Source organism: Diorhabda carinulata, chromosome 5 (genome assembly GCF_026250575.1).
Source record: "Diorhabda carinulata isolate Delta chromosome 5, icDioCari1.1, whole genome shotgun sequence".
Lineage (NCBI taxonomy): Eukaryota > Metazoa > Arthropoda > Insecta > Coleoptera > Chrysomelidae > Diorhabda > Diorhabda carinulata.
This window is the reverse complement of record NC_079464.1, coordinates 10,019,767-10,044,713: the sequence shown is the minus strand read 5'-3', so window position 1 is coordinate 10,044,713 and position 24,947 is coordinate 10,019,767. Positions and strand designations below refer to the sequence as shown.

Here is a 24,947-nt window from a genome sequence, read left to right as displayed (position 1 = left end):
CTACCAATATTATACTTGGAATAACTTTTAATGAAATGATTGGATAAAAGAAAAAATCGAATGGCCCACCATTAGTTAAGATTTAGTGTAAACTGTAAGAAGACAAACTGTATTCCACAAGCTTTCCTGATTAAGTACAAATTTTCGATAAAGTGTAACAAGAAGGATTCCTACATTATACAAAGTGTCATCCTTCCGTTTATTCAGATCCAGTTCTACAAGGTCGAGGTCGAGCAATACAGACGGAACACCGAATTCGCAGCTCAATTATGACTTTTATGAAAATCAGTATATCGTATAAACTATCTAATGGTGTTGTAGATTTTCTGTTTTTGTCATATTTTTTTAGATATGAAATCATCAAGTAATATTTTCAATGCATCAACCTGAATTTATCATTTTTTTTAGTAGATATGATATTGCTGAATTTACTGAGACATACAGTAATTATGCCTGACTTTTCTCCCTAGTGAAAAGTTCGTCTTTGACATATTCTAATTCACTAGCTCTATAATCGTCTATAATCTTTTTTTTAAATTTCAATTCTGTATTTTAGCGCGATAATAAATACTAATGTACTCAAACTTACTCAATTTGTGTGCTCCAGTTTCAGAATGTACTTCAATGTATTTCTCATCTATCCCGTCAATGTCATTTGTGTCATTAGTAACGTTCTCCACCTCCTTAACAAGTGATTTAGTTCTTTTTTTGGATCCAACTTTTCTTTTTATCTTGGTTTTAGATATTCGGCCGGTTTTTATATTTTCGTCAATAGATGATTTTAGAAGAGTCGACCTACCAGAATCGGAACTGATACATTTACTGGGATTTGAGGATTTACTATATTGACGAGAATCGTGATTTATTTCTCTGAAAATAATACTGCATATTTACGCTACTTCAGATTGACTATGATAAATATATTTCATTTTAAAATTTGTACACTTTTGTTTAATAATTAATTTGAGTTCAGATCTTCAGTAAACTGAAATTCAGAGAGTTGCCATTATTGCCAAATGTGAAGATGGCTGGACTGAAAAGGTTAATAATTATGGTATAATGAAAACATAGCAACAAATTAATGAAGTAAATTTAGACAGCTGAAAAATTGTCCCAAGACTTGTATTCTATTTCAATGAACAGAAGTGTAAACCTTGTAATGTTAATAACAAACGAACCATCATATTTATCCAGATTATTTTGGAAGAGAGTTTTATGGGGGCATACTGAAAATAATTAGTGATGGATACAAATAGAATTGATGAAAATTAATAGTATTTGTTCAATGGAAATCAAAGGGAAACATGACAATAGCAAGCACAGTCTGTGACTAACTACACAGTTATTTGATTTGTTACATACAGTGTGTTCTTTAATTACCGTATCATGCTAATATTTCGATTTCTGCTTGTTCAAATGGTTCAGGCCAACTATATAAGGCTATTGTCAGATGCCATTCAAAGTGTTACCAACTGCATTTATTATTGTAGGAAATATTTAATTTCTCAACAAATACGTGGGTTGCTACTTTAATTTTGAGATATGGCAACATTAATATGAATATGTCAAATCTGATATTACGATCATATATTTTGACATTTTTAATAGTGAATATACTCAGAACGTGTTGTCATACTAGTACTATTTGAGTTATTTACAGATACTTGAAACATTCTTGATTAAGAAATGGAATTAAATCGTGACCATTTTCGCTTGACTTTTGGTGATGAAGCACCATTTGCGATATTGCAAGATCGTTATGTGAGATTGAGGCATACTTGGGGATTAATTTCACTCGCATATATTAAGATTTGTTTGCGTTGCAATAATCGACTGTATGGGGCTTTCAAGTCGCACCAAATTCAACAAAAGTTTTTCGCGCACGAAGCACAAGCACAAATTGTCGCCTGCTTTATCGGAATATCTGGACATGCCGCCACCGTTCCATTAAAACAACGAAGAACTATCAATTTATAATGGTACACCAACATTTGTTAGCCAGAGGTGTACAAAAAAAATAGGGAAAATCAATCGCAGTAGACGAACCATTCTCCACCACGACAATATGAGCTCTCACAAATCCATTTAAACAAAAACGTTTTTGAACAGTCAAAACATCGAACTGATTGGTCAGCCGCTGTACAGTCTTTGTTTAGTACTCAATGATTACTTCTTATTCCCGCAGATCAACATACCTTAATCGGAATGGAAAAAATGCTTCAATAATTGGTGCAAATGCATGCAAAAGTGTATTGATGTGAATGGATAATATTTTAAAAAAAAATTAATACATATCCAATTATAAATATTTGTTTTTATATGTCTATCTTAAAACTTAATAGCAGCCCTCGTATAAATTCCTTAGTACTTTCCAATTGCCTCCTATAAAGATCGGTTCATAACGGTGATGTCAATAATACCTGACTAATCATTAATTTAATTAAATTTTTAATGGTGGTAACTATAAAACAAAAAAAAAACAGAAAATATATACAGAATGTTCAGTTCCTGTTAATTATTTTGGAACAAAGGTACATCCTATGAATTTCTAATAGACTATGTTGTAAACCTGAATTATTTGAAAAAAACATTTTCTACCTAGGAAGAAAATGAAAATCCTGGATTGCCCGCGTGGAAAAGGGCAACACTGAATGTTTTCTTCTTGTGAATAACTTTCCACAAAAAACGCGTCGAAATTATCAAATGAAATTTGAACCAATATAACTGAATATATAGTAAATCCCCTGATATCTTTGTCCAATTATACAAATTATATTTATCATAATAAGTTAACATTTCATAAATGAATATCAGTTTTGATTCGTAATCACAGGGTTTCATAAAATAAAAGGTATTTGGTTGGCGTTTGTTATCTTTTAAGTTTAGGTGCCCCTGTTTCAACCCACCAGAAATATAAATATTACAAGTTCCGTTACTTTATAAACATAAATTGAATAAATTGAAAACGAATATTTTTATTGTAATCGAGTGTTTCTATGCACAGCCTAGGAAATTCAAATGGAGGGTGATATTAAGAAAATGGTGAGAGAAGGTACTGAAATTATAGCAAAAAAGAACCAGTGGTGATATATAGTTTGAGTTAGGCATAGCGCAAATTGGGACGCATCTGGCACGTGGGAGGTAGGTGACACGAAAGACACGACTCGTACATGCTACACGAGCTGCGTGGTGAATCCCCATATTGAGACACGCGTTTTCAAATAGGAAACGGTGGGGATTGGATTTGATTAGCAGTTCACGATAACCGACGTCAAAACATGTCTCACATTTTTTGACAATCGACAAAATAATTTTTGTTTGTTGATATTAAGTTCTGAATCAGAATCGGATGATGCTGAGGAGGAAATGTTATTTTATTCCTTGATAAGGAAGAAATTTAATTCCTATTCATCCATTTCGTCTTCATATAATTACCATTTTCGCGTCGTAAAGCTCGCTGTGTTCCATTACCGCCTTTATTAACTTTTTTTGTCATATTTTCGTAAAATAATTAAGGAAAGATTCGCTAGTCACCCACACGTGTGGCACAGTAGAACACGTGTGTGAGCTCACGTGTGTCGTGTCAGGTCGTCAATTTGCGTCAATATATTCAATCTTGCGTCACCCCCAATGTTCTCTACGTGTCCCAATTTGGGCCTTGCCTAATAATAGGAACAAATTGATTTTTTACTATTTTCTCTCAAAATTTTGATAAAGACCGAAGTGGGTGGAAACGTCAAAAATTACAGTATATACTGTTTATTGGCATACAAAATTGATTTGAAATATTTAAATATACATTTACTTCAATAAACACTAATTTCATTCAACAGACACACACTTATGGATCAGATACGGTAATTATCTAAAAATCATTCCCCACTCCCTATCGACTTGGGGTTGTGGGGGGTGTTAGAGGGAGGTAATTACAATGCATGGAAGGTGGAATTAGCCGTCGGTTTTTGTTTTTAAGTTATTTCCGCGCTCTTCTAACACACCCCCCGCCACACCCCTTGGCCTTTTTTACCCTATTTTACCATAAAAAAATAGTTATTGAATTTTTCCATATGTATTTTTCTATGATAAAATAATAACTCATGGTTACGTCAATTAACAATTATAATTGTTCATAATTCTACTGAATTAATTTCATATATTTTCCACTATTTATCTGTATTTTATGGTTATATATTTTCAAATGAAATTTATAATTTGTTAAACACACTTAACTCCAAAAATTTTATTCTTAAACCCTCTCTATTTTTTTAACAATGGATGACAGACGGCTGGAATAATTTTTTATTGTATTCAGTACTCTTTTCTTTATTACCCCCCACAACCCCAAGTCGATAGGGGTAGGGGATGATTTTTTAGATAAGTACCCGAGATACAAATATGTAAAGAAGCAGTTTCTGAGAAATAATGAAATAATTAATGATGGCTTCCATTATAGACGTTTTACATATTCAAAATAACAAAAATCGGTTCCGATAACCGAATGTTCGGATAATCGACACTCTACTGAAGTAAAAAAGTTGAAAACTATTGTTAAATTTTCTTTTTTTTTAAACCTGCCACTTTTTGACTTTTCTACAAAGAAAATTAAACTTACAATTAGAAAATTCACAATTAATTCTAAAAAATCACCCACATTAAGTTCAATTTTGGTTTTTGTTGTAACAATCCGAATTAGGTTTTTCTTCTGGTTCATTCCTGTTATTTTTGCGTATTGATATAATTTTGAAATGGGCTTTTGAATGAAGACCAAAATTTTTATCGTTACATTCTACTTGGAAGGAAAAGTATAACCAAAAGATTGTACTACGAAAGAGTAGAAATCAGGCTACAGTTTGAAGATATGAAGAAGGCCAAATATAGGGAAATTTCTTTTTTAAACAAAATTTATTCATCAAATTACTCAAAAGGTTGTTGGAAATAAAAAAGTCTAGACAAACATAGTGAAGTATGTTTCAACATATTGCATTTTGACTTAAGAAAAATGATCAATTAACGTGATAACAAAATGAGAAAACCCTTATTAGACCAGGGTCGATAATTTTTAAAACAAAAAAAATAGTAGGATGAAACCGATTGGAAAAGGAGAAAAATATGATAAAAATAAAAGGAAAAATAATTAAAGGTCGATTTAAGGTCGGGAAGGGAAAGGGGTGAGTTTTTAAGGGCAAAAAACGGTTTATATCGATTTTCGGCAAAACTACAACGAAGATATACAGCTTTTGTATTTCCATTTTTTTCACATGAATTTATGTGAAAATTTGAAATAACCAGGTTGTCAGTTTTTAATTTTTATCTTTTGCAAAAATCATTTTTTTCACGAAATTTTGTGAAACGTTACTTTTTTATGATAGTAGATAATACAGATGAAACGTACTTTCGCTACGGGTTCTTTGTTGCATAACCTGCAAAACAAAATAAAACGTTTCGTATGCTAGTATACCTAAAGTTTTATTTTTACTCACGAATTATTTCATCCTCACCCCGTAAAACTATACAGAAAAAAATAGCGTTATAATAAAAACTTGCTTATTGTACCTATATTGAATAGAACATAAAAGCTTAAGCTTAAGTTCGTAAGCAGTAACTTGAAAAGTGTATAATTGTATTTAGATCACGATGTGGGGTGGTTAGTCTAGATTGTACCGAGAAAATAAAATACCCGGGGTGGACCAAAACTAACACATGAAAAGCGTCTGTACTTCAGAAGAAACGGCTTTAAAGGGCGTCTGATCCCATGTTAGGGGCGGTCAAAACCGAGGAGGAAAACTAAACAAACCCTTCAGAAGGCAACGGGAAACCCCTAAAGTAATCTATTCCAAGAAAATTACATCAAAATAGGTGTAAAGAAATGACCCTCAGTTTCCGGTAAAACGGCAGTGCCAAAAATCCCCGGAGGTAAAAACAAAAAATCTTTGGACATTTTCGATAACAGCACCCAATTTGATTCGGGAGTTGCAGAACCCTTCTTCCTTGTGTACTTGTCCCCTCAAAGACTCCCATAGTCTCTGGCAATGATCCACTTAAAAAAGATTTGGACTATACGGTGGATGAGAATTCAATTCGAAGTGTTATTCGTTCAATTTAACCATCATTGCCATGAATCAGTGCATTGTCTTGGCGAAACAGTGGTTTTCCCTTCGAGATATGAGACCGTTTTTCTTTGATTTTTGCATTCGAACGATCCAACAACTCTATGTAGTATTTGGATTTTGGATGCTTTGAACGTGGTTCACCGACTACAGTCCACTCATATAATGATCGTTTTGATTCCGGAGTTATAAAGTTATGGATCCATTTTTCATCTATTGTCACGTATGGAAGCGAAAAATCTGATTTATAACGTGTAAATATGGCCAAACACTGCTCTGAATCATCAACACTTTGTTCTTGATCGAATGTGAGTAAACGCGGTACCCACTTTGAAAAAAGCTTTCTCGTGGTCAAATGCTCACGTATAATTGTGAACACATTGCCTTCTGTTATCTTTAAGGCCTCAGCTATCTCGCGCAATTTTAATTTACTATAATATTTAACCAATTTGTGGAATTTTTTTATGTTTTCTGGAGTAACCACCTCAGTTGGACGACCAGAACGTTAACCATCATCGGTGTCTGTACGACCCCGTTTAAATTCATCAAACCAATAACAAATGATTTTGTTTCTTTGATTGAGCAGAGACAGGATAACACTTTTGAAGCCATTGCTGAGCTTGTACAATATTTTGTGCCATTAAGAAGCAATGATAAATTAACCCACGAAATTATTTTGAATCGATTCTGTTGATAATAACAAAAGGAGCTCCACTTAAATAGCTGACACTTTTTTCTGACAATGAAATTTTACACATAATCTTTTGAATGTTCATACTTCACAAACGTCATATGGATTTGACAAAGGCAGCGCCATCTGTCAGTCAGTCACACGACTTATTGGGTGATGTTTTATTTTCAATTATTGGTTCTATCGAAAAAAGTGTTGTAATCATTTGGAACTTTTATTTCTTATTTCTATATGATCTATAGATCATATACGAAAGCAAATTGTCAATGTCAATATCATATTTTGATAAAAACTTAAAGAAAAGTCCAAACGTCAAAATTTATCTTTCTTTTAAAAACTATAAAAAAAACTAATTCTAAAATTAAGATGACAAATAACAAATTCTGGTGAAGTTTGTGCTCTTAATATCAATATTTAGACGTGCATCGTGATTTTTTATTTCCTATTTAAATTACTGGGGATTTTTTACTACAACTACAACCATCCCACAGTCTGGACTCTCTAAAAGGAGTGGGATTAACAGATCAGCTGTAAAAAATATGTTTTCTAGTAATGCAGCAAGGAATGTGGAAACACTTGACCTTTCAAGTTATGGTGTATAGACACCCTAATTTCTACATACATATATATTGCTCCATGAATTCATTAGATAAACCGTTTGGATGGAAGGTATCTAAATAATCGAATGAAAATGTGCACGGTTAGATAGTACTCAACATCCAAGTTTTATTTTGAGCATTTGTCAGAAGTGGATTCATCAGCAGTCTGACCAGGCAACACCCTGAGGCGAAAAATTTTGTATAAAAATATTTTAATTTATTTTAATTCGGCTAACAAATTAAAAAATATATTATCTACAAAGTGAACACGATTTTTGAAATTTTTACAGAAAAAGTTATGAAGATGGATATTACTAAGTTGGAATTTTTGGAACTGTTAGTGCTATTCATACTGAGCACACTGTTTACACTACCACTACACCAAAACTCACAACTACAACTACTACACAACGCGCGTTTCATACAACCTTCAGCGGTAAAAGATGAATAACCTACAGGTGGCAAATGATAAATAACCTACAAGTGGAAAAAGATGAATAACCTACAGACGGGAAATCTATAAATCTACCACTGGCGTTTATAAAAATAGTTCAAGTTCAAGCACAACAGAGGATGCAACTATTTTGAAAGAATTTTTGTTATGAGAAATAGTGAAATTAAAATTTTCACATTCCAATGGCGCATATCCATATTTATTATCACCTCGTATTTATTATAAGACAAAATGGAAAGTAAAAATATATTTACCCTTGATTTGGTATAATTTCAAGTATTTCTGCTTCTTTATTAATATTAACTCTAGAATCTGATATTGTAGTTTCGTCCCTTTCAATTATTTGAGAATAATGCATCATGGATGGATTTGTTTCAACTAAATCATTTGCTAGAGATTTATTAATGCCGTTTTGTGTCTTTCCAGTGTTGTTTTCGGTAGGTTCTGTATTGTTCACCATAGTACTGCAAACAAAAAAGGTTTTAATTAAAAGAAAGCTACATTATTTATAAGACACATCTAAAATGTAGCAAATACTAACTTATGAACAGGTGTAGGTTGTGTTTGATTTACTTCAGGTTCGGTACCACCTGGATAATCATCTTGTTTCTTTTTTTTTACTTTTGTATCAAGACTTCCTTTAGCAGAACTCTTTTTATTTTTGCGATTATGTTTGTTGGAGTGATTAATGTCTGTCTCAGGTGTCGAAGAAATTGGATTGCAAGATCTTGTACTCATTTTTTCTTTTGAACTGGCTCTTCTATCAACTTTGGTTTGTCGACTATGTTCTCCCTTATGATTTGACTGCAAGATTGAAGAGGTCGTTAAAGTCGAAATGCTCGAGTCACAAACCAATCCAGACAAAACTAGAAGATATGGAAATATTTTAGTGAATTATAATGGTATGGTTAGAAAATTATTTCATAATCTTTATTTTCATCATAATTGATAATTTTTTAATCTCTCATTTATTGCCAGGAATATCATGCATATCACGCTTCTTTTTTATGGTATTTTAGATTTTAAGCTACTGAAATATTTTGATAATGTATTATGTCTTTTATTATTCTAATTTCATATTTTTTCAAAAAATTTAAAAACTTTCGAGTTTGAGTTGATAGAAATCATTGAAACAATAAAAAAACTTTATTAACAGATCATGATTACGTATGAATTTGGTTTTAATAAAAAAACTTTGAATGGAAAACTAATCCTGTTGCCACCATAATGTAGATAATTCTGAAAGGAGTTTTAGAAATATTTTGGCTCTAATAATATTCCAGAGTGGTAAAATATGAATTGTCTCTTGTAGACTCACTTTTTTAATACTTTTATTAACTACTACGTTTACCCAGAAATTCGAAAGTATACATAATTAACAATATAACGAAATTAAGATTAAAGTCAGAATGAGTTGTATAATTTTGGTCTGGTTAATATATATAAAAAATATTGATGATTCGGCATCAAGTTTTCTATTGAAAGTTGTGTCTATCTATACTCCTTTCATTTAGCTAAACAAAATCGGCATTAGATATAATTTGTTTAGTCTAAGGAAAAAAATCTTGATATATTTTGTTTATTCCATCATAAAGAGGTTCATAACTAGTAGCTTGTATCAATAATTGTTAAAAAATGGAAATTTTTTAATTTGTTAGATTATTACCTTCAACTGTTTATTTTTCCTACTAACTTGAAGATGTTTTTATTTCAAGACAACTTTGGACTCATGATCCACAATAAAAAAATCTAGAGATAAATTTTCTTTCTTATTCGTGTCATTGTTACAAACTGGTTAAATAACTTAATTCACAACTTTATAAAAACTATTTATTAACATAAAATATAAATAAATAAAGTAGTTTCAATAATCTGACTACTGTTATCGTTGGATGTCCAGACTATATAGAACATACTATGCGTGTTTATGCTCTTTTTTCATACTAATATTATTGTATAGAAAAACTATAATACATTATATTTATGTTCGTTAGAGTCGCATCAATACAAAAATAAGTAATAATAATAACTTCAAGTGTCTAAGGGACATATGGAATCGCATAACTACGACGTTGGTTCCCATCAGGGGACGTTCAGTTTACATTAAATCTTAACGAATGCAATAGTACCTAGAAGTAGAATGGGTAGATTTATGATTCTTCACAATCACATTAATATGAGACAAAAATTAGGTAATCCGAGGTAATACGTTAATGAACATAAGAAAGGGACACATTGTACAACTTAATATATGGTTAACAAAACCTCCTTTTTTTAAATGTTTATAGAAGGTGATCCGAGACTTTTGGGATTGAGTAGATGATATAGAAATAATGCTGAGACAAAAAAATTTTTTTCTCATACGAGTTATAAGCCTTAAAAGTTACGAAATCAGAACTTACATTTAAGTATATTTTCTAAATTATACATTAGAATATTATAATTTTTTAATGATTACGTATGCACGTGTAGTGTGTTTGACGAAATAAATGATTCTACACTTCTATCTGAAAGCCAGGGGTGGATCATATCCAATAGTTAACAATCCGTAACTTTTACAGAGACAACCTGTGCAATCTAGGAAAATTAATTGTTCAATCGATTGTTTAACAAAAAGGTTCAACATTTCTGAAGACGTCACCTCATTTGGTCGACCACTACGATGCTGGTCTTCGCAGGTCGTATGACCTCGTTTAAACTCTGATACCGAATATTTTACTGTTGATAATGAAGGAACAGTCTCACCCAGAGTAGAATCTAGTTCAGCTTTTATATTGGTTGAGCTAATGCCTTTCAAATAAAAATATTGTATAACGATGACCAATTTTTTTTCATGTTTACAAATCCCTCGTTGAAGAGGGAGAAATTTCCGATAAAAAAGTCCTAACTTTATTTCCATTATTTATAATTTTAATTTGACGTTGGAGAGATCCGTCCGGCTGTTAGGGTATGCGCGTGCCACCGCTAAAGGGATCAAAAAACATAATTTTTTATATCATAATGTCATTTTAAAAATTTGAAAACATTCGAGTATCTTCTTAGTACTTGAAAGAATCGATACCCGTAGAAAAAAAATTTAATGACTATTTTCCAAAAATTTATCCAATTGTTAACTAAAAATTTTTTCCTTATCTCCTTTGGCATAAATAATGGGATGAAAGGTAAGTGGGCTATAAATTCTAAACTTTGTGTAGCCCTTTTGAGATATATACTTTATGAGATCCTGCGATAAACGTTCGTAAAAGTTTGATAATTTTTTAATTATGAATTTTTAAAACTATTTCAAAATTAAATATCTGAAAAATTTGTTGAATTTTTTTTCCATTCTATGCTTGTTTTCACATGACAGTAATTAACATAGGTCATGAATTGTTTACGTAATTTGTTTATAAAACAGTATTAAATAGAGAATTTTTTTTGCTATTTTGTTGTCCAGAGAAAATTATGATCTTTAAAAAAATTCTTTCTTAATTTTAATGTTTAATTACTTCGAATTGATTTTTTTATATTTCAATTGCATAAATAATTAGTTAAGAAATAATTTTGCTTTTAATAATCATAATTGGCACTTTTAAATAGTTTTGCGAAAAAAATTTTTATTAATTATTGATTAGATTAAAACATTGTTATAAACAAAGATTGACCAATATTATATTTTTTTCTGGTGCAGGAAAAAATGATGAAAATAACTATACATAAACAATGCAAAAATTTTTTTTTATTTATTGTACTTTCTTATATCATAGATAAGGTAAACATTGATATATATTCTAAACTATTAGAGATAAAGGACATTAAAATCATTTTATAAAGAATAAATTTCTCTCTCAGATAAATCTGAGGTCAAGTCGTATCTATCCTTTATTGTTAATAAAAATTATGTTTTTTTTTTCAGTTTTTCATATTTTTTGTGATACTTGTTAAATTATACAGATACAGCGATAAACCCTAGAACAATTTTGTTAAGGGCTAAATTACCTAACAAATTTTTAATTAATTATACTTATATCAACCATTCTTTAAACAATATGATTACTGTGTTTGGTGTTCATTTCGCTGGAGCCTTGTTGAACATAAATGCATTCTCTTTTATTATGTTAAAATTAATTTTTTTTGTATATATTACAAACACACGCGCGCGCGTGAGAACCCCTTCCTTCTAAACAACCACCCCTGGATAAATTCGCGAATGGAAGGACATTCCACCACTCAATGTCATTTCGACAGGTCCTCGTCCAAGTTCGCTTGACAGTTTCACGCGTAGACTCGTGCCTTTCCCCTGGATTCTATGGGAGATTTTGGGGATCTTCTATTTTTAAGAGTTAGCCTGTTGGCTATACACTCTTATCTTCTTAAATGTCTTAATGTGTGTGTGTTTTAGCTGTCTCGGATGAACTTTTTCTAACCTCCTTCGACAAGAAATGATCTAAACCGAGTGGTACTTCGCCTTCTTTACAGCTATCCACGATATATAATTCAGCATTTGCTTGTGAAGTGTGGAGTTACGGTGTCAGAGTTGACTAGGAAAACCAAGAGTCTTGTTAAAAAAGTTTTATTTTTTTGAATTTTTTTGAGTTTTTTAGTTTTCGTTTTTTTGGTATGTGTTTTTTTTGTATTTCTGATGTTTTTTACTAATCTAACTTAATCTGCTATCATATCGATCCATTTGTCTTCTCGACCTCTCTTGTTTCCTGTAATCCTTTCGGGTGTACCTTTAATTCCACGTTGGGATACGTTGCCAGCATAGCTTTTCTGCCCAGTCGACATTTAATGCTTGTCTCAGCGTTACGTTTTGTTAGGCGGGAAGATTTTTCCTGTTCAATTTGCATGAGAGAGAGAGAGAAACGCTCAATTCTAAAAAAAATTTACAATTTTTTAGACAAAAGCTTGTAATGTTTATTTCCATGCCATCGAGGCGTATATCATAATCGGTATTATTATACTCCTAATAAATCTGAGTTCTGTTTCTGTCTTTAGCTTGCTTTTTCTATCGATTAATCCGCATAGTCTTCTCTCGCTTGTCTTACTTTGTCGACAGTGATTTTCACGTATTCGTTGAAAGTGAAACCTTGATCCAGGTATTTGGCCTTTTGTATCCACTGGATTTCTTCGTCGTTAATTTTTATGTTCCGGTCGGATCGGTGGCTCCGTCTTTTCTCACAGTTTACTTGTTTTACATATTTTGTAACATTTGTCTATCTCGTTTGCAGCGTTTTTTAGTCTTTTCGTGATGTTTCTCACCTTCACGCACCTCGTTGCTATTGCGGTATCGTCCGCATATAACGCTGCCATGGTGTTTTCCGTTTTTGGAATGTCCGCTGTGTATATGTTATATTAAATCGGTGATATTACTGCTCCTTGCGTACTCCCGCCTGCTGCTCTCCGATTTCTCGTTTACAACGTTCACCCGAAACTTCCTGTCTTTGAGCTACGTGCTCAGAAGTTTTATGAATGGTTAAGTGTATCCTGCCTCTTTCATCTCGTAAAGCAAGCCCTCATGCCACATTCGGTCGAAAGCCTGGCTTAAGTCTAGAAAGTTTACCCCTGTGGATTCTTTCTGGTTGAAACCTTGAGTAGTATTTTGAACTAGTCTCATGATTTGCCGTTTGATGCTGTGGTTTCTTCTAAAGCCAAAGAGTTCTTCTGGTTTCGTATTCAGAGACCTTGTTTGTTCATTCATAAGTCTCATTTACACTCTCGCTGCGATTTTATTCATGGCAGGTAGCAAACTTATCGGTCTATAGTTTTGCGGGGCAGTGGATTAATTTCCGGCTTTTCTCAGCATTATGATGTCTGCTTGTTTCCATCCGATGGGAAGTGTTTCGTCCTCAACATGCCGCTTATTATGTTCGAAAGCTATGCCACGCCTTTTTCGGGATATTTATCAATTAGGCGCTACAATTACCGTGTGTATGATATTAGAAAGTATAATAACAAATGAAAAAAAAAATTCTTTTATACTTTTTTACATAAAGCTGTTTTATAAATTTTGTTCTGCTTCAGAAAAAAATATAACGTTAGTCATGTTTGTTTATAACAAATTTTTGAATTTATGAATAATTAATAAAAAATTTTTTGCTAAACTATTTAAAAGAGTAAAATATGATTTTCAAAATTATTTATTATCTAATTATTTAAACAATCGAAATAACAAAAATCGATTTTAAGCAATTAAACTTATTTTTTTTAAATCATAATTTTCTCTGGACAAAAAATAGATTTTTTTTTCATAAATATCCCTACTTATTTAAAACAATTTTATGAAGAAATTACTTAAAAATTTCATAACCTATGTTAATTACCGCCATTGTTTAATGTAAAAACAGGCATAGCTAAATATTAATTGAAACAAAGATATTCAACAATTTAAAAATGTTTTGCCAAAGTTTTTAAAAGTGTAAATTATGATTTTTAAAAGCAAAATTTAAACAATTTAAACAATCGAAATGAAAAAATAGATTTAAAACAATTTTATGAGGAAATTACGTAAACAATTCATAACCTATGTTAATTACGGCCATTTAATGTGATAACAGGCATAGCTAAATATTAATTGAAAAAAAATTATTTAATTTTGCAACAATCAACAATTGTTGACCGGAAAAATATTGAAAAAGTCACAGTAGATATTTATAAGGTCAAAAATAACGTTTCTGTTAAAACTTACATTTCTTATCTTTTTGTGATAGATTGTTAATAACGATAAGAGGAACAAATTTTCTCGAAGGTTGACGTCGTGTTCTAGTAGATCTTCTTAAACCTAAAAGTTAAATTCAAAATGAATTATTTAATTCAAATAAATTGACCTACAACTACATCTTTCATTGATTTTGAGCTTATTATGTGAATTACATATGAATGGGGTAAAATGAATATTTCTAAATTCTCTAGGGTGCTTTTTTTTCAACGATTATTTTCTGTCCCAACGAGAAATTTTTTTGCCCAAAAAAAAATTGGGCCCTTAATACACTAGTTTACATGATTTTGATACCCCAGCTAAAAGTTGTTATTTTATTATTCATTTAGGTAGAAAATTATCCAGAAAAAATAAAAAAATTCTGGCACGACTCTTTTTAGAAATATTTATTAACTGATATACATTATTTTGATATTAATACTAAGATAATTAAAACAATGAATTTTTGCTTTCTTTTTATAGCTATTTGAATTATTTTCTTTTATAATAAACCAACATTATAAAATCCTTGATGTCGTGCCTCGAAAACCTTTAAATCTTGGTGAAAACGTTTCCCTTTATTCATCGCTCTTACTTCCTAAGTTTTCAGGAAAAAATTCTGATGCCAATGTAAAAATTGAATTTTTAATGACATGTTTACTCCCAGCTTATTAAAATTTTCTAATAAATCGGTAACAATTTCTTTGTAATTTTCACTTTTTTTATTTGCCAACTAAAATGTTTCACAACCATTTTGAATGACTTTCAAGTAACTATCTAACCTAACCAAACTGAGAATTTTTCATAATTTTATGGATTTGTAGGCCAACAAAGATACCCCTCTTCAATGTTTGGAAAGATTTTTGTAAATGGCGGAAAGCATCATTGTTTTTGTCAAGCGCCTTCACAAAATTTTTCATGAGCACTAATTTGATGTGTAAAGGACAGCTAATATTTAATGTTCATTTTCCCGGTGTATACTGATTCCGGATAAGCATTTATTTTCTTACATAATGATGTTGTTTAGCCCTACTTCCCACAAACAAAGAAAACAACAGTTTTTGTACAATCACCTCGCAACCCTAAGAACATAACGATGACCTTGAGGTAGCCACACACTTTCCATTGGTATTCTTAATAATTAGGACCTCTTAGGACTAGCTCTATGCGCAACAAAATCCAAAATTATTTAATTTAGCGGAAGACCATCGACAATATCCCCCTGTGTCTTTATTGAAAACTCTCCCTTCCCGTTATGGATCGCTGCAAAATTTTGGGCCTAACATCTGACTTTTGACGTACTTGGAAACAACATCATAAAAATCAAAGGCAAAATTATCTTCGCAAAATATACAGAGCCCTAATTCGCTCAAAATTAATTTATGGTTATCACATATATATGTCTACCTCAAAATATGACCTTAACCTTTTAAACCCAGTGCATAATACAGCTTTACGTTTTTATCTAGGTGCATATCGATCTGGCCCTATAGAAAGCCTTAACTATGAAACTTATGAGCCTCTACTTTGGATCAGACGGCAGCAACTACTTCTTTCTTATGCTGGCTCTGTATCATTTAACTCCTTCAGCCCTGTCTACCCTCTAGTCATAAACAACACTAAAAATTTATTCCAACCATCAACCATTCCACCAATAAAGCCCATACCATTTATATTATCACAGCTTCTCGACGGCACAGGCCTCTCACAAACAAGTCCTTTTCTATTCCCATTACTCCATCATGGATTTTATTTACGGTGCTTTCAAGAATGAAACAGAAATAGGCTGCGTAGTTCCCAAAAAATAAGAGTTATTATCATCTGGTTACCTTCCCACATTGGAATCGTATGTTACAAATTAGCAAATCAACAAGCAAAGAGTCGCATCTCTGATATGCCCTTCCCTTCTGAGGTACATGTGGTGCGACTCAACTTGAGCGAATCTTTAAACTATGAAGAAAGCTATTAGATATTTACTCGGACTAAACAGCAGGGCTCTCTGCAGGGACTTCTTTAAAAGATTAAAAATTCTGACTCTTCCTTCATTATTCATCTTTAGAATCCGTTTGCCTAATACGTAACCACGCACTGGTAGTACAGTCCGTCCATAAAGAAACCCGAATTTCTCTGAATGACCGAACAAAAAACCAAATCGACCATGTACTAGTGGAAAGGAAGCAATAAAAATTGATAACATATGTTAGAAGCTACAGAGGAGCGGACTCGACTTCTGAACAGAGGAAATCCTCAGGATCTAGTAAAACGTAGCGTAAGGGTATTAGAAGATGAATGTGTGGCGAAAAAAATTGAAAATGTAATGACAACAAACCTGAATAACAAACAAAATGGGAAGATGTCGAGATGGAGTGGACAGAGATTGAGAAAACAATGAAGGATTTGACACAGAAAGAACTAGGAAGATTGGAGAATAAGAAAAAAAAGAATGGTTCGAAGAATACTGCAAGCAGGCATTAGAAAAAGAAACCAAGCAAGACAGAGAATTGAAACAGGAATACGCACAGGAAGGGAAAAAAGCAAAGAAAATGTATAGAGAGAGAGGAAACGAAAGCTTTTGGAGATCAAACTAGAAAACATCGAAGAGTATTATATAAACAAAAAGACATCAGAAATTTTGATCAGGGGGCAAGAACAAGAAAAGATACCAAACACGACCAGGCAGGAATATTACGGAGACAAAGACGGCTCACACCTAAATATGTAAAAAAGAGATACTGGACAAGTGGAAGAAATATTTCAATGAACTGCTAAATGATGAAACAGGCGAGGACAAAGAAGAGAAGAATGGAGTCCCAGTTAATAACATTAGGTATGCTGAGAACACTATCTTAATAGCGGAAAATATAGAAGACCTTCAATCAATTGCAGAAAAGGTAAGAATAGTCAGCTAGCAGTATAGGCTAGACATGAATTTAAATAAAACTAAATACATGTACTTCTGGAAAATGCAAGATCAGAATGCACAGTTATAAATTGGAAATAACCACATTAAAAAAAGTACAGAAATACAAATATCTAGGGACTTATATTAATTCGAGAAATTTCAACACCGAAGAGATGTAACTGTGCTGCACTGTAACCTGAAATGGAATATATGATCATAGTAAAAAGACTATGTTGGATGGGGAATAGCCAGAATGGACGAACATAATTGGGTGAAAAGATCCTTATTAAGAGGAGAAGGAACGAAAAAGAAAAAGGGCTTCCGCCGATGCTTTTTGTACATACAAAATTGTAGAAATTGGAATTAAACTAATCTTAGATAGATGCGGGAACATAGAACAGAATGTTTGTGTAGATATTATCGACACCTGTTTTGTACCATTATTTGTAGAACAAAACTTGAACGGACCAATGTATTAAAGAGTTATTGATAACTCGAATAGTTCCTGCAATGAGAAATGAGAAAAACTAACTTTGATCCCACTGGGTTTCAACAGGATATGGTTCACCAGCACACAGAAGTTTTTTAAGGTGAGTGTCATGAAAAAAATCTTGTTGAATTTATGGAACTGTGTAATGGCTTCATAATCATAATCAGTGAAAATAAAGCAGAAGAATCTGTATAAGATTTTAAAGCACTAATGAAATTAGCTGTATAGGAATTGAAAACAAAGTACCCTGATGTAATAAACTTGTTCATTTATGTATAATCAATTTCAGTATCAAAAATTGGGGCTCTGTCATTAGTGCTGTTCGGACAGAGATAACAACAGCATTGTCATTAGTCAATTGATGATACTTTCGAAAATCGTTAAAATGGCTCGTTCTCATTTTAATAACGAAGATTATGTAAATTTGCTTTTAATACATGGTGAATGTGTCAAAGTTGTATTGTATTTTCACTGTGTATAAAATGAAAAATTTTTCAACTTAGATTCTAATATGTCTGACCTTGCTAAAAGCAACCGAACAAAAATTATTTTCATAACTTTGATGATATCTTCATAAAAAAATAAATTATAAGGGTCTGCAAGGGTCAAATGGTTACAAAAAAATTAATAACTCAAAAAGTATGCATTTTTCGAAAAAAGTTTTTATACAAAAGTATAATAAAATTTTACGTAGATTTACATATACAGGTGTAATATACAAGTATCCGAAAACCCAAACGTAGAAATTTTCATGATTTTACTATAAGTATTTTCCCATATACAGATAGTTATAACTCGTCATGGTGTATATGGTAAGTCGACTGCCTCTGCTCTGCATAGTTTGAGCCTTCATAGATATTGGTGATACCTTCTCCAACATGCCAAGACATTCCATCCATCAGGCACTGGTGACAAGGAGTCGGACTAAGCATGGCAACCTTGGATAGTCACATTATCAAAGTCAATATAGGGGATGAAGCAATAACTGCAAAACCGAGATGAAGCAATAACTGTAAAACCGGGATGCGGATGCTCACAAGGCGTCTACTTATCGCTACTACTAGGGTCATTGGTAGTCGATAATGTGTTGTTAAATCTAACCAAAGCGGATACGGCGATGACCTGGCGATAATTGTGTGGGATAAGCATGAATGATCCTATGGGATAAAATGCAAACCGCTCTAACAATTGCTCAGAGATAGTGGGATGCAATGTTCAGCAAATTGCAGGAGGTCTCATCAGATACTACTTCTACTGTTCAAACAAATGAAGATGCAACAGAAACTACTTCTCGTAAACGGTGTGCACCATGTCAAAAGGATAGGAAAAAAGGTATACCTAGTACAGATGTAAAAATTGCGGGTGATATTTATGCTTAGGTACACATTGTTCCGTTATTTGTTCTGATGGGTGTACTCGCGAAAAAGACTGATACATTTTTTTTTGCGAAAAAAAATTATTGGTAATCAGTTTGCAATGTAAATAAAATATATAGACATAAAACTATTTATACTTTATATTAATTTTTATTTTGTCTGTGAAATGTTTTGTAAAATATTGTATTCACCTATCTCTTCATTATTTTATACATTCAACATGTTTGCTTATTGTTATATTTTTATATTTCTTCGCAAAGCTTTTTAATAAACATCTTGGACTTGAAATTTAATTATTTCAATAATTTTACCAATTTTCTATAATGTTAAAGTAGTAATGAGGGTATAATTGGACAAAATAGAAAAGACACTTATGCTCCATATAGAGGTGCGACTACTGCAGTGTTAAAATGGAATTTGCATCACTATTTATAATCTATTGGGATAGTGCTAGCTAACAACGAAAACATGCCTTAATAGCAAACAAATTTATATATGAAAGAAAGCAGAATAGAATGTAGCCCTAAAAAGGATTGTTTTTAATTAAAAAATATGTTTCTTATTTTTGTTCATAAGACTACTAAATTAGTTTAAATAATGTAATATTATGAAAAGTATTACATTTATTTTTAATATCTCACCTGTAGTATCTCCTCCATTTGATTCGATAGATGCTTCTTGAAATGCTGGGGTAGATTTTTTATCTAAATACAAAAGTATCATTATTTCACAAAAAATTGAATGGATGGATTATTTTTAAAAATTTTTCATATTTATATTCCTATCTGACATGGGTTTAGAAGGTCTTCTTCAGAGACCCAATCTCTGAAGTCGAATGGATTATCAAAAAGCGTGTCAGACGGTATAATTGATGTCACTAAAGTTAGCAGAGCAATATTAGCAGACCGAAAAAACAATAAGCGTAAAATTGAGTGCTAATTAAATGCGTTATTTTAAAATTTTCCACTGTGCAAGTTTTTGAGAAATTGATTTAACTAAGTTAAATGTGCAAAATCAATAGATAATTGAAGTAGAATGTCTTGACAGTCAGAAGAAGACTTAAGGCAGCCAACTTTGAACCAAAAAGACTAGCTAGATACCCCAAATCCACCCCAGCCTACCGAGCAACGTTAATTGGACTGACGAACAATGGGGCTCTGTTCTCTTCTCAGACGAAAGCAAATTGTACCTGGACGGTAAAGATAGGAGAGGACGAGCCCACAGGAGACTTGGAGGAGGTTCCTTTTTGGTTTGGGCAGGTTTTCAATGCAAGAATATTGTTCCCTGTCTCAATTTCATTGGAGAAAATTTCATCTTAATGCAGAATAATGTTCATCCACGTACTGCAGGTTCCATACGGCAGTATTTACAGGATGTCGAAATCGACGCTATAGATTGGCCAGCGTGTAGCCCAGTCTTAAATCCTATCGAGCATTTATGGGATGAGCTTAAGAGAAAAGTTCGGGATAGGCAACCTGAGTCAGTCACGATATCGGACTAACTGAAGAATGGGATAGCATCAAACAAAAGTATAAAAAACTTATGAGATCCAAATAAATTATTTTTCGAGGAATTTAAGCTTTTCTTTACTGTTAGTTATAACACATTTTCATTGTTTAAGATTCCTTTTGGTTCGATGTATTTTGCCAAAAAATAGCTCAATAACAACATAAATCACTCATAAAGCTAATGCTAATGGCTTTGAGATGCCAAAATCAGAAAAATAATAAGAGCTACAGATTTTTGACTAAAGACTTTTGACCGCGAGCGTAGGACTTCAGTCGTTTCTGCGCTTACGAGTTTACTTCCAAGGCATTGGAGTTAATGGAGTTTCAAATTCGTCAATGAAAGTTGTCAAATAGGTGAAGAGATGCAACAAATACAAAATTTTTTGGCATGAAGTTGTTAATTTTAAATAATATAGGGTTAAAATTTGATCAAGATTTTTACGTAAAAGTAATTTCTTTAAAAATACCCTGTGGAACCTAGTAAAACCATATATTTTGGGAATAGGACACAAAAACAAAAATCAAATATAGAAAACATAAAGCACCATATTGTCTATAACTTTGTTATTGGACTTTTTTCTCAAGAACATGCAAATGAAGTGAGACTAATTTTTTGTAAAACTCCCTATATAAATGAAAATAACCATTTATCTTACTTACTATTTTTCTTCTTTTTGGATTGTGGAACTCTTTCCATCAAAGGAACTTTGAACACATTATCATCCCCAATTTTCTCAATATTATCGCCTTCTACTATAGAATTTAATCTAGTGCCCAATTCCGTAAATTGATTAGGGATATTACCAGTTCTATCATTTTCTTTATTGTATGTGGAAGCATCTATCCTATTCAAAATTACATGTAAATATTTGTCTTTCTCAAAATTTTCAGTTTCAGTCTGAAACAAAGCTTTAGCAACTTTAGAAATAGTATTTTTCTTAGGGAGTTGAGTCTTTTGAGTAGAATGTATAGGAGTTGGTCCATTCTCATAAAAACAGCACTCTGACTCATCATCACTATTCCTGTATTGGTTATTAACATTGGCAACCCATTCTCTAACTGGATCGTTAGACAAATGTTTCTCGGCGATAGATGTATGACTAATTGCAGTTGTAATTCCTTGATCGTTTGGCACATTTTCTATTGGTACATCTTCTATTGGCACATCTTCTACTACAGGAGTTGGTTTCACTATTTTATTTAATGAAGTGGTTATACCACGAGGAAGAAAACAAGAATTCAATGACTCATTATCATCTTCTATGTTCTCAGCTGTTTCTACAGCATTCACCACAGTTTTATCAACTCCTTGATCACTACAGTTTGATACGCAGGACTCAGACTCATCGCTATCTATTTGCTTTGGAATTGAATGTTGCGTCACATTAGGCAATGCAGAATATTGTCTTAATTGTTTTTTGGTTTCTTTGTCTGCTTTAATATATTTTGAATTTTTTATAAAACTGAGGTGAATGCTAGACCTAGTTGGTAAATTGAGGGTTTCGTCCAGCCTCCAGGGTTTTTTACTATTATCTAAGAAGGCATAATCATCGATACTGGAAGAAAATCTGCCTTCTGGTTTCAAACTATCAAACAAATTTACTCCCTGAGCACATTCTTCTATCAAACGAGTATAATTAGATATTGAGCTGTCACTGCTATCATTCTCAATAGGGGCATACTTGTAGCTTGTTTGTGTCTGTATTTCTTGATGGTTTGGTTGCTCTTGTAAAGGATTCAAACATTTATTCACTGAAGACCTTCTGTAGGAAGTTTGTACACTCCTGCTCAAAACTGGTTTCGGATTGCTTGAAGAAGATTCTGTCATACGTCTTCTGATAAGTTTGTCTATGAATTTTGAAAGTCTCTCTGGTTTATTCACAGTATTCACTTGACCAGGTTTAGAAACATGTTTGTCAATTGTAGTTTTTTTGTTTCTTGGTTTTGGAACAGGGGGTTTAATCTTATTCATAGTTTCCATTTGATTACCAGATGCTTCTCCATTTGTATGTGCCTCAATGTTGTCTGAAGTTCTATCCTCTATTGCAGTTTTTGATAATTGTTTTATTTTTGGTTCCAAATTTTTTGTATGGATGAAATCTACACTCTTTGACCGCATCTTGTTGTTTCTCTCCACATATTCTTTATTTTCTTGTAAAATTATTTGTGATTGTAAACGTTGTCTTGTGATCTTTCTATCACTACTGGTACTTTCCATATACCTAGAGATAGGCACTGGCAAGAGGCTCTTACCTGTGCCTTTTCCAAATACATTCTTAACCAAATCTCTTGTTGTTTTTGTTTTGTCATTATCTGGAGTTTTGTCGGAATTAAGGTTCTTTTTCCTAAGCAAAACCCTTCTCAATGAAGATCTGCTTTTGTGTATACCCAATAATGAGTTTTTATCCTTTGACATTACTGATGTATCAAAATTCTCTATATTCTTTTGTGAATTAGGAATTGTAATTGATGGTTTTTTGAAAATAGTAACATGTGATGAACTTATTTTTCTTGATGAGTGATTTCGGGATGGAGATTTCAGAGCTTCTCTTTCTGAACTAGAACTATCTGAATGGCACATGTTATTATCAGATACAGAATTTCTGTTAGTTTTTTTACTTGTATTGATTGATGTTATTTTAGGAGATATATGTTTGTTGATAATGCCATTATGTGAATCTTTTCTGCCAGTTGAGCGTTTGGAAGATGAGCGTTCCTCATCTGTTTTTGGAGTAGTATATGTTTCTTTATTTTCACTCGTACTTCTTAATGATCTTATAGTTTTGCTTTTGTTTATTACCTCAGATATCTCACCATTATCTAGAGCATTATTTGAAAACTTGTTGTTAGTGTTTTTCAAAGCACTTTTCTTTAAAAATTTCAAACTGCTTGATCTTTCTAGTGGCTTCTTGTTATCTTGTCTACAAACTTCTGGCGTCACATTATTTCTTGAATTAATATTAATTTTGTGATTACTTATTATGGTCTTACTATTTTCTTTAGAATTGTTATGATTTAAATCAGCGTCAAATTCATCTTTCTTTGAATTTATACTATTTATGGAATACGAATTGCCACTTTTCCTTAAATTACTCACTCGAGTTTCATTATTTCTGATAGGTGAAAGAGAAGAATCTGATGCAAAAAAATGCTTATAGCCTTTAGCAACCAATGGGGTACTAGTGACATTTTTCTTAAAAGCTCTATGTACTACTGAAGGTCGAAGTTTTGGGGGTTTGATTTCCACATTAAGTAGATTTTTCTGATTTTGTCGTACATCACATTCCTGTAAAATACAATTAAATTCATAAATGTATTCTCTGTTCAACTCACAATATTTATCTGGCACCAGAAAATTTAGAATAGAAAAGTAATTTAATTGAAATAAAGTTCGTTCTTTCTAATTTTGAAATCAAAAACTAAGTACAACATTACTGAAGAATCTTCTAGATTTCTAACAAAATCATCTTTGATGGAAATCTATCTGTATTTAGAATTTCTATGGTACATTTGTATCAAAGTGACCACTAAGAAATTGTACTTTACATTAAAAAAATATCAGAAATGGTTATGTATAGTATCAAAAATGAAATTCTTGACTAGTGCAATAAATATACTGCTGATACTGATCAGGAAAGCTCTGGGAGCAACATAGAAGATACAGTAACTAAGATGATAACCTATTAACTGTTAGTATAGATAATGTACTTAATCCATCTGATTTATTCAGCAAATTCAATAAGACTGAGAACAGCAAAGGTTCAAATCACTTTGTAAAATGTGGATCGGAATGGTACAAAACTCCATATCTCATGAAAGTAAAGATACTAAAATATAGCATCCAAAAAGTAGTACCTGGTCTTACACAATAAATTCGGATTTTACATTCACAAAAGATAGTTTTCACCTTTTTTTTCTGAAGAAATTATAGATATAATTCCATTAGAAACTGATTGAAAAGCTTAATGAAAAATTCGTTGTGCATTAAAATAATAAATAAAAGCTTTTATTGGAGCTACTTGTGGTAACAAAAAACCCATATACATTGTGAGAAAATTAGTGACAAACTAGAACTGATATTGGAAGTTTTTGAAATGTTTATATTAAGTTGTGAAAAGATTAATGTTTTTAGAGTTAGATCAAG

General features: G+C 32.0%; 1 protein-coding gene across 3 annotated transcripts in view; it reads right to left on the bottom strand.

The window, feature by feature from the left end:
* The window catches only part of LOC130894051 (general transcriptional corepressor trfA-like), a 33,434-nt gene that overhangs the window by 5,064 nt on the left and 3,423 nt on the right, over positions 1-24,947 (bottom strand). Inside the window, exons 3-8 of one of the 3 annotated variants that reach the window (XM_057800589.1) lie at positions 21,464-24,089; positions 19,937-19,999; positions 14,519-14,611; positions 8,393-8,717; positions 8,106-8,315; positions 590-882 (exon numbers count right to left, since the gene is read on the bottom strand). In XM_057800589.1, the coding sequence (XP_057656572.1) occupies positions 590-882; positions 8,106-8,315; positions 8,393-8,717; positions 14,519-14,611; positions 19,937-19,999; positions 21,464-24,089 (3,610 nt within the window). The remainder of the gene's footprint in view (positions 1-589; positions 883-8,105; positions 8,316-8,392; positions 8,718-14,518; positions 14,612-19,936; positions 20,000-21,463; positions 24,090-24,947) is intronic. The other 2 variants (XM_057800590.1, XM_057800591.1) reach the window with 2 other exon arrangements.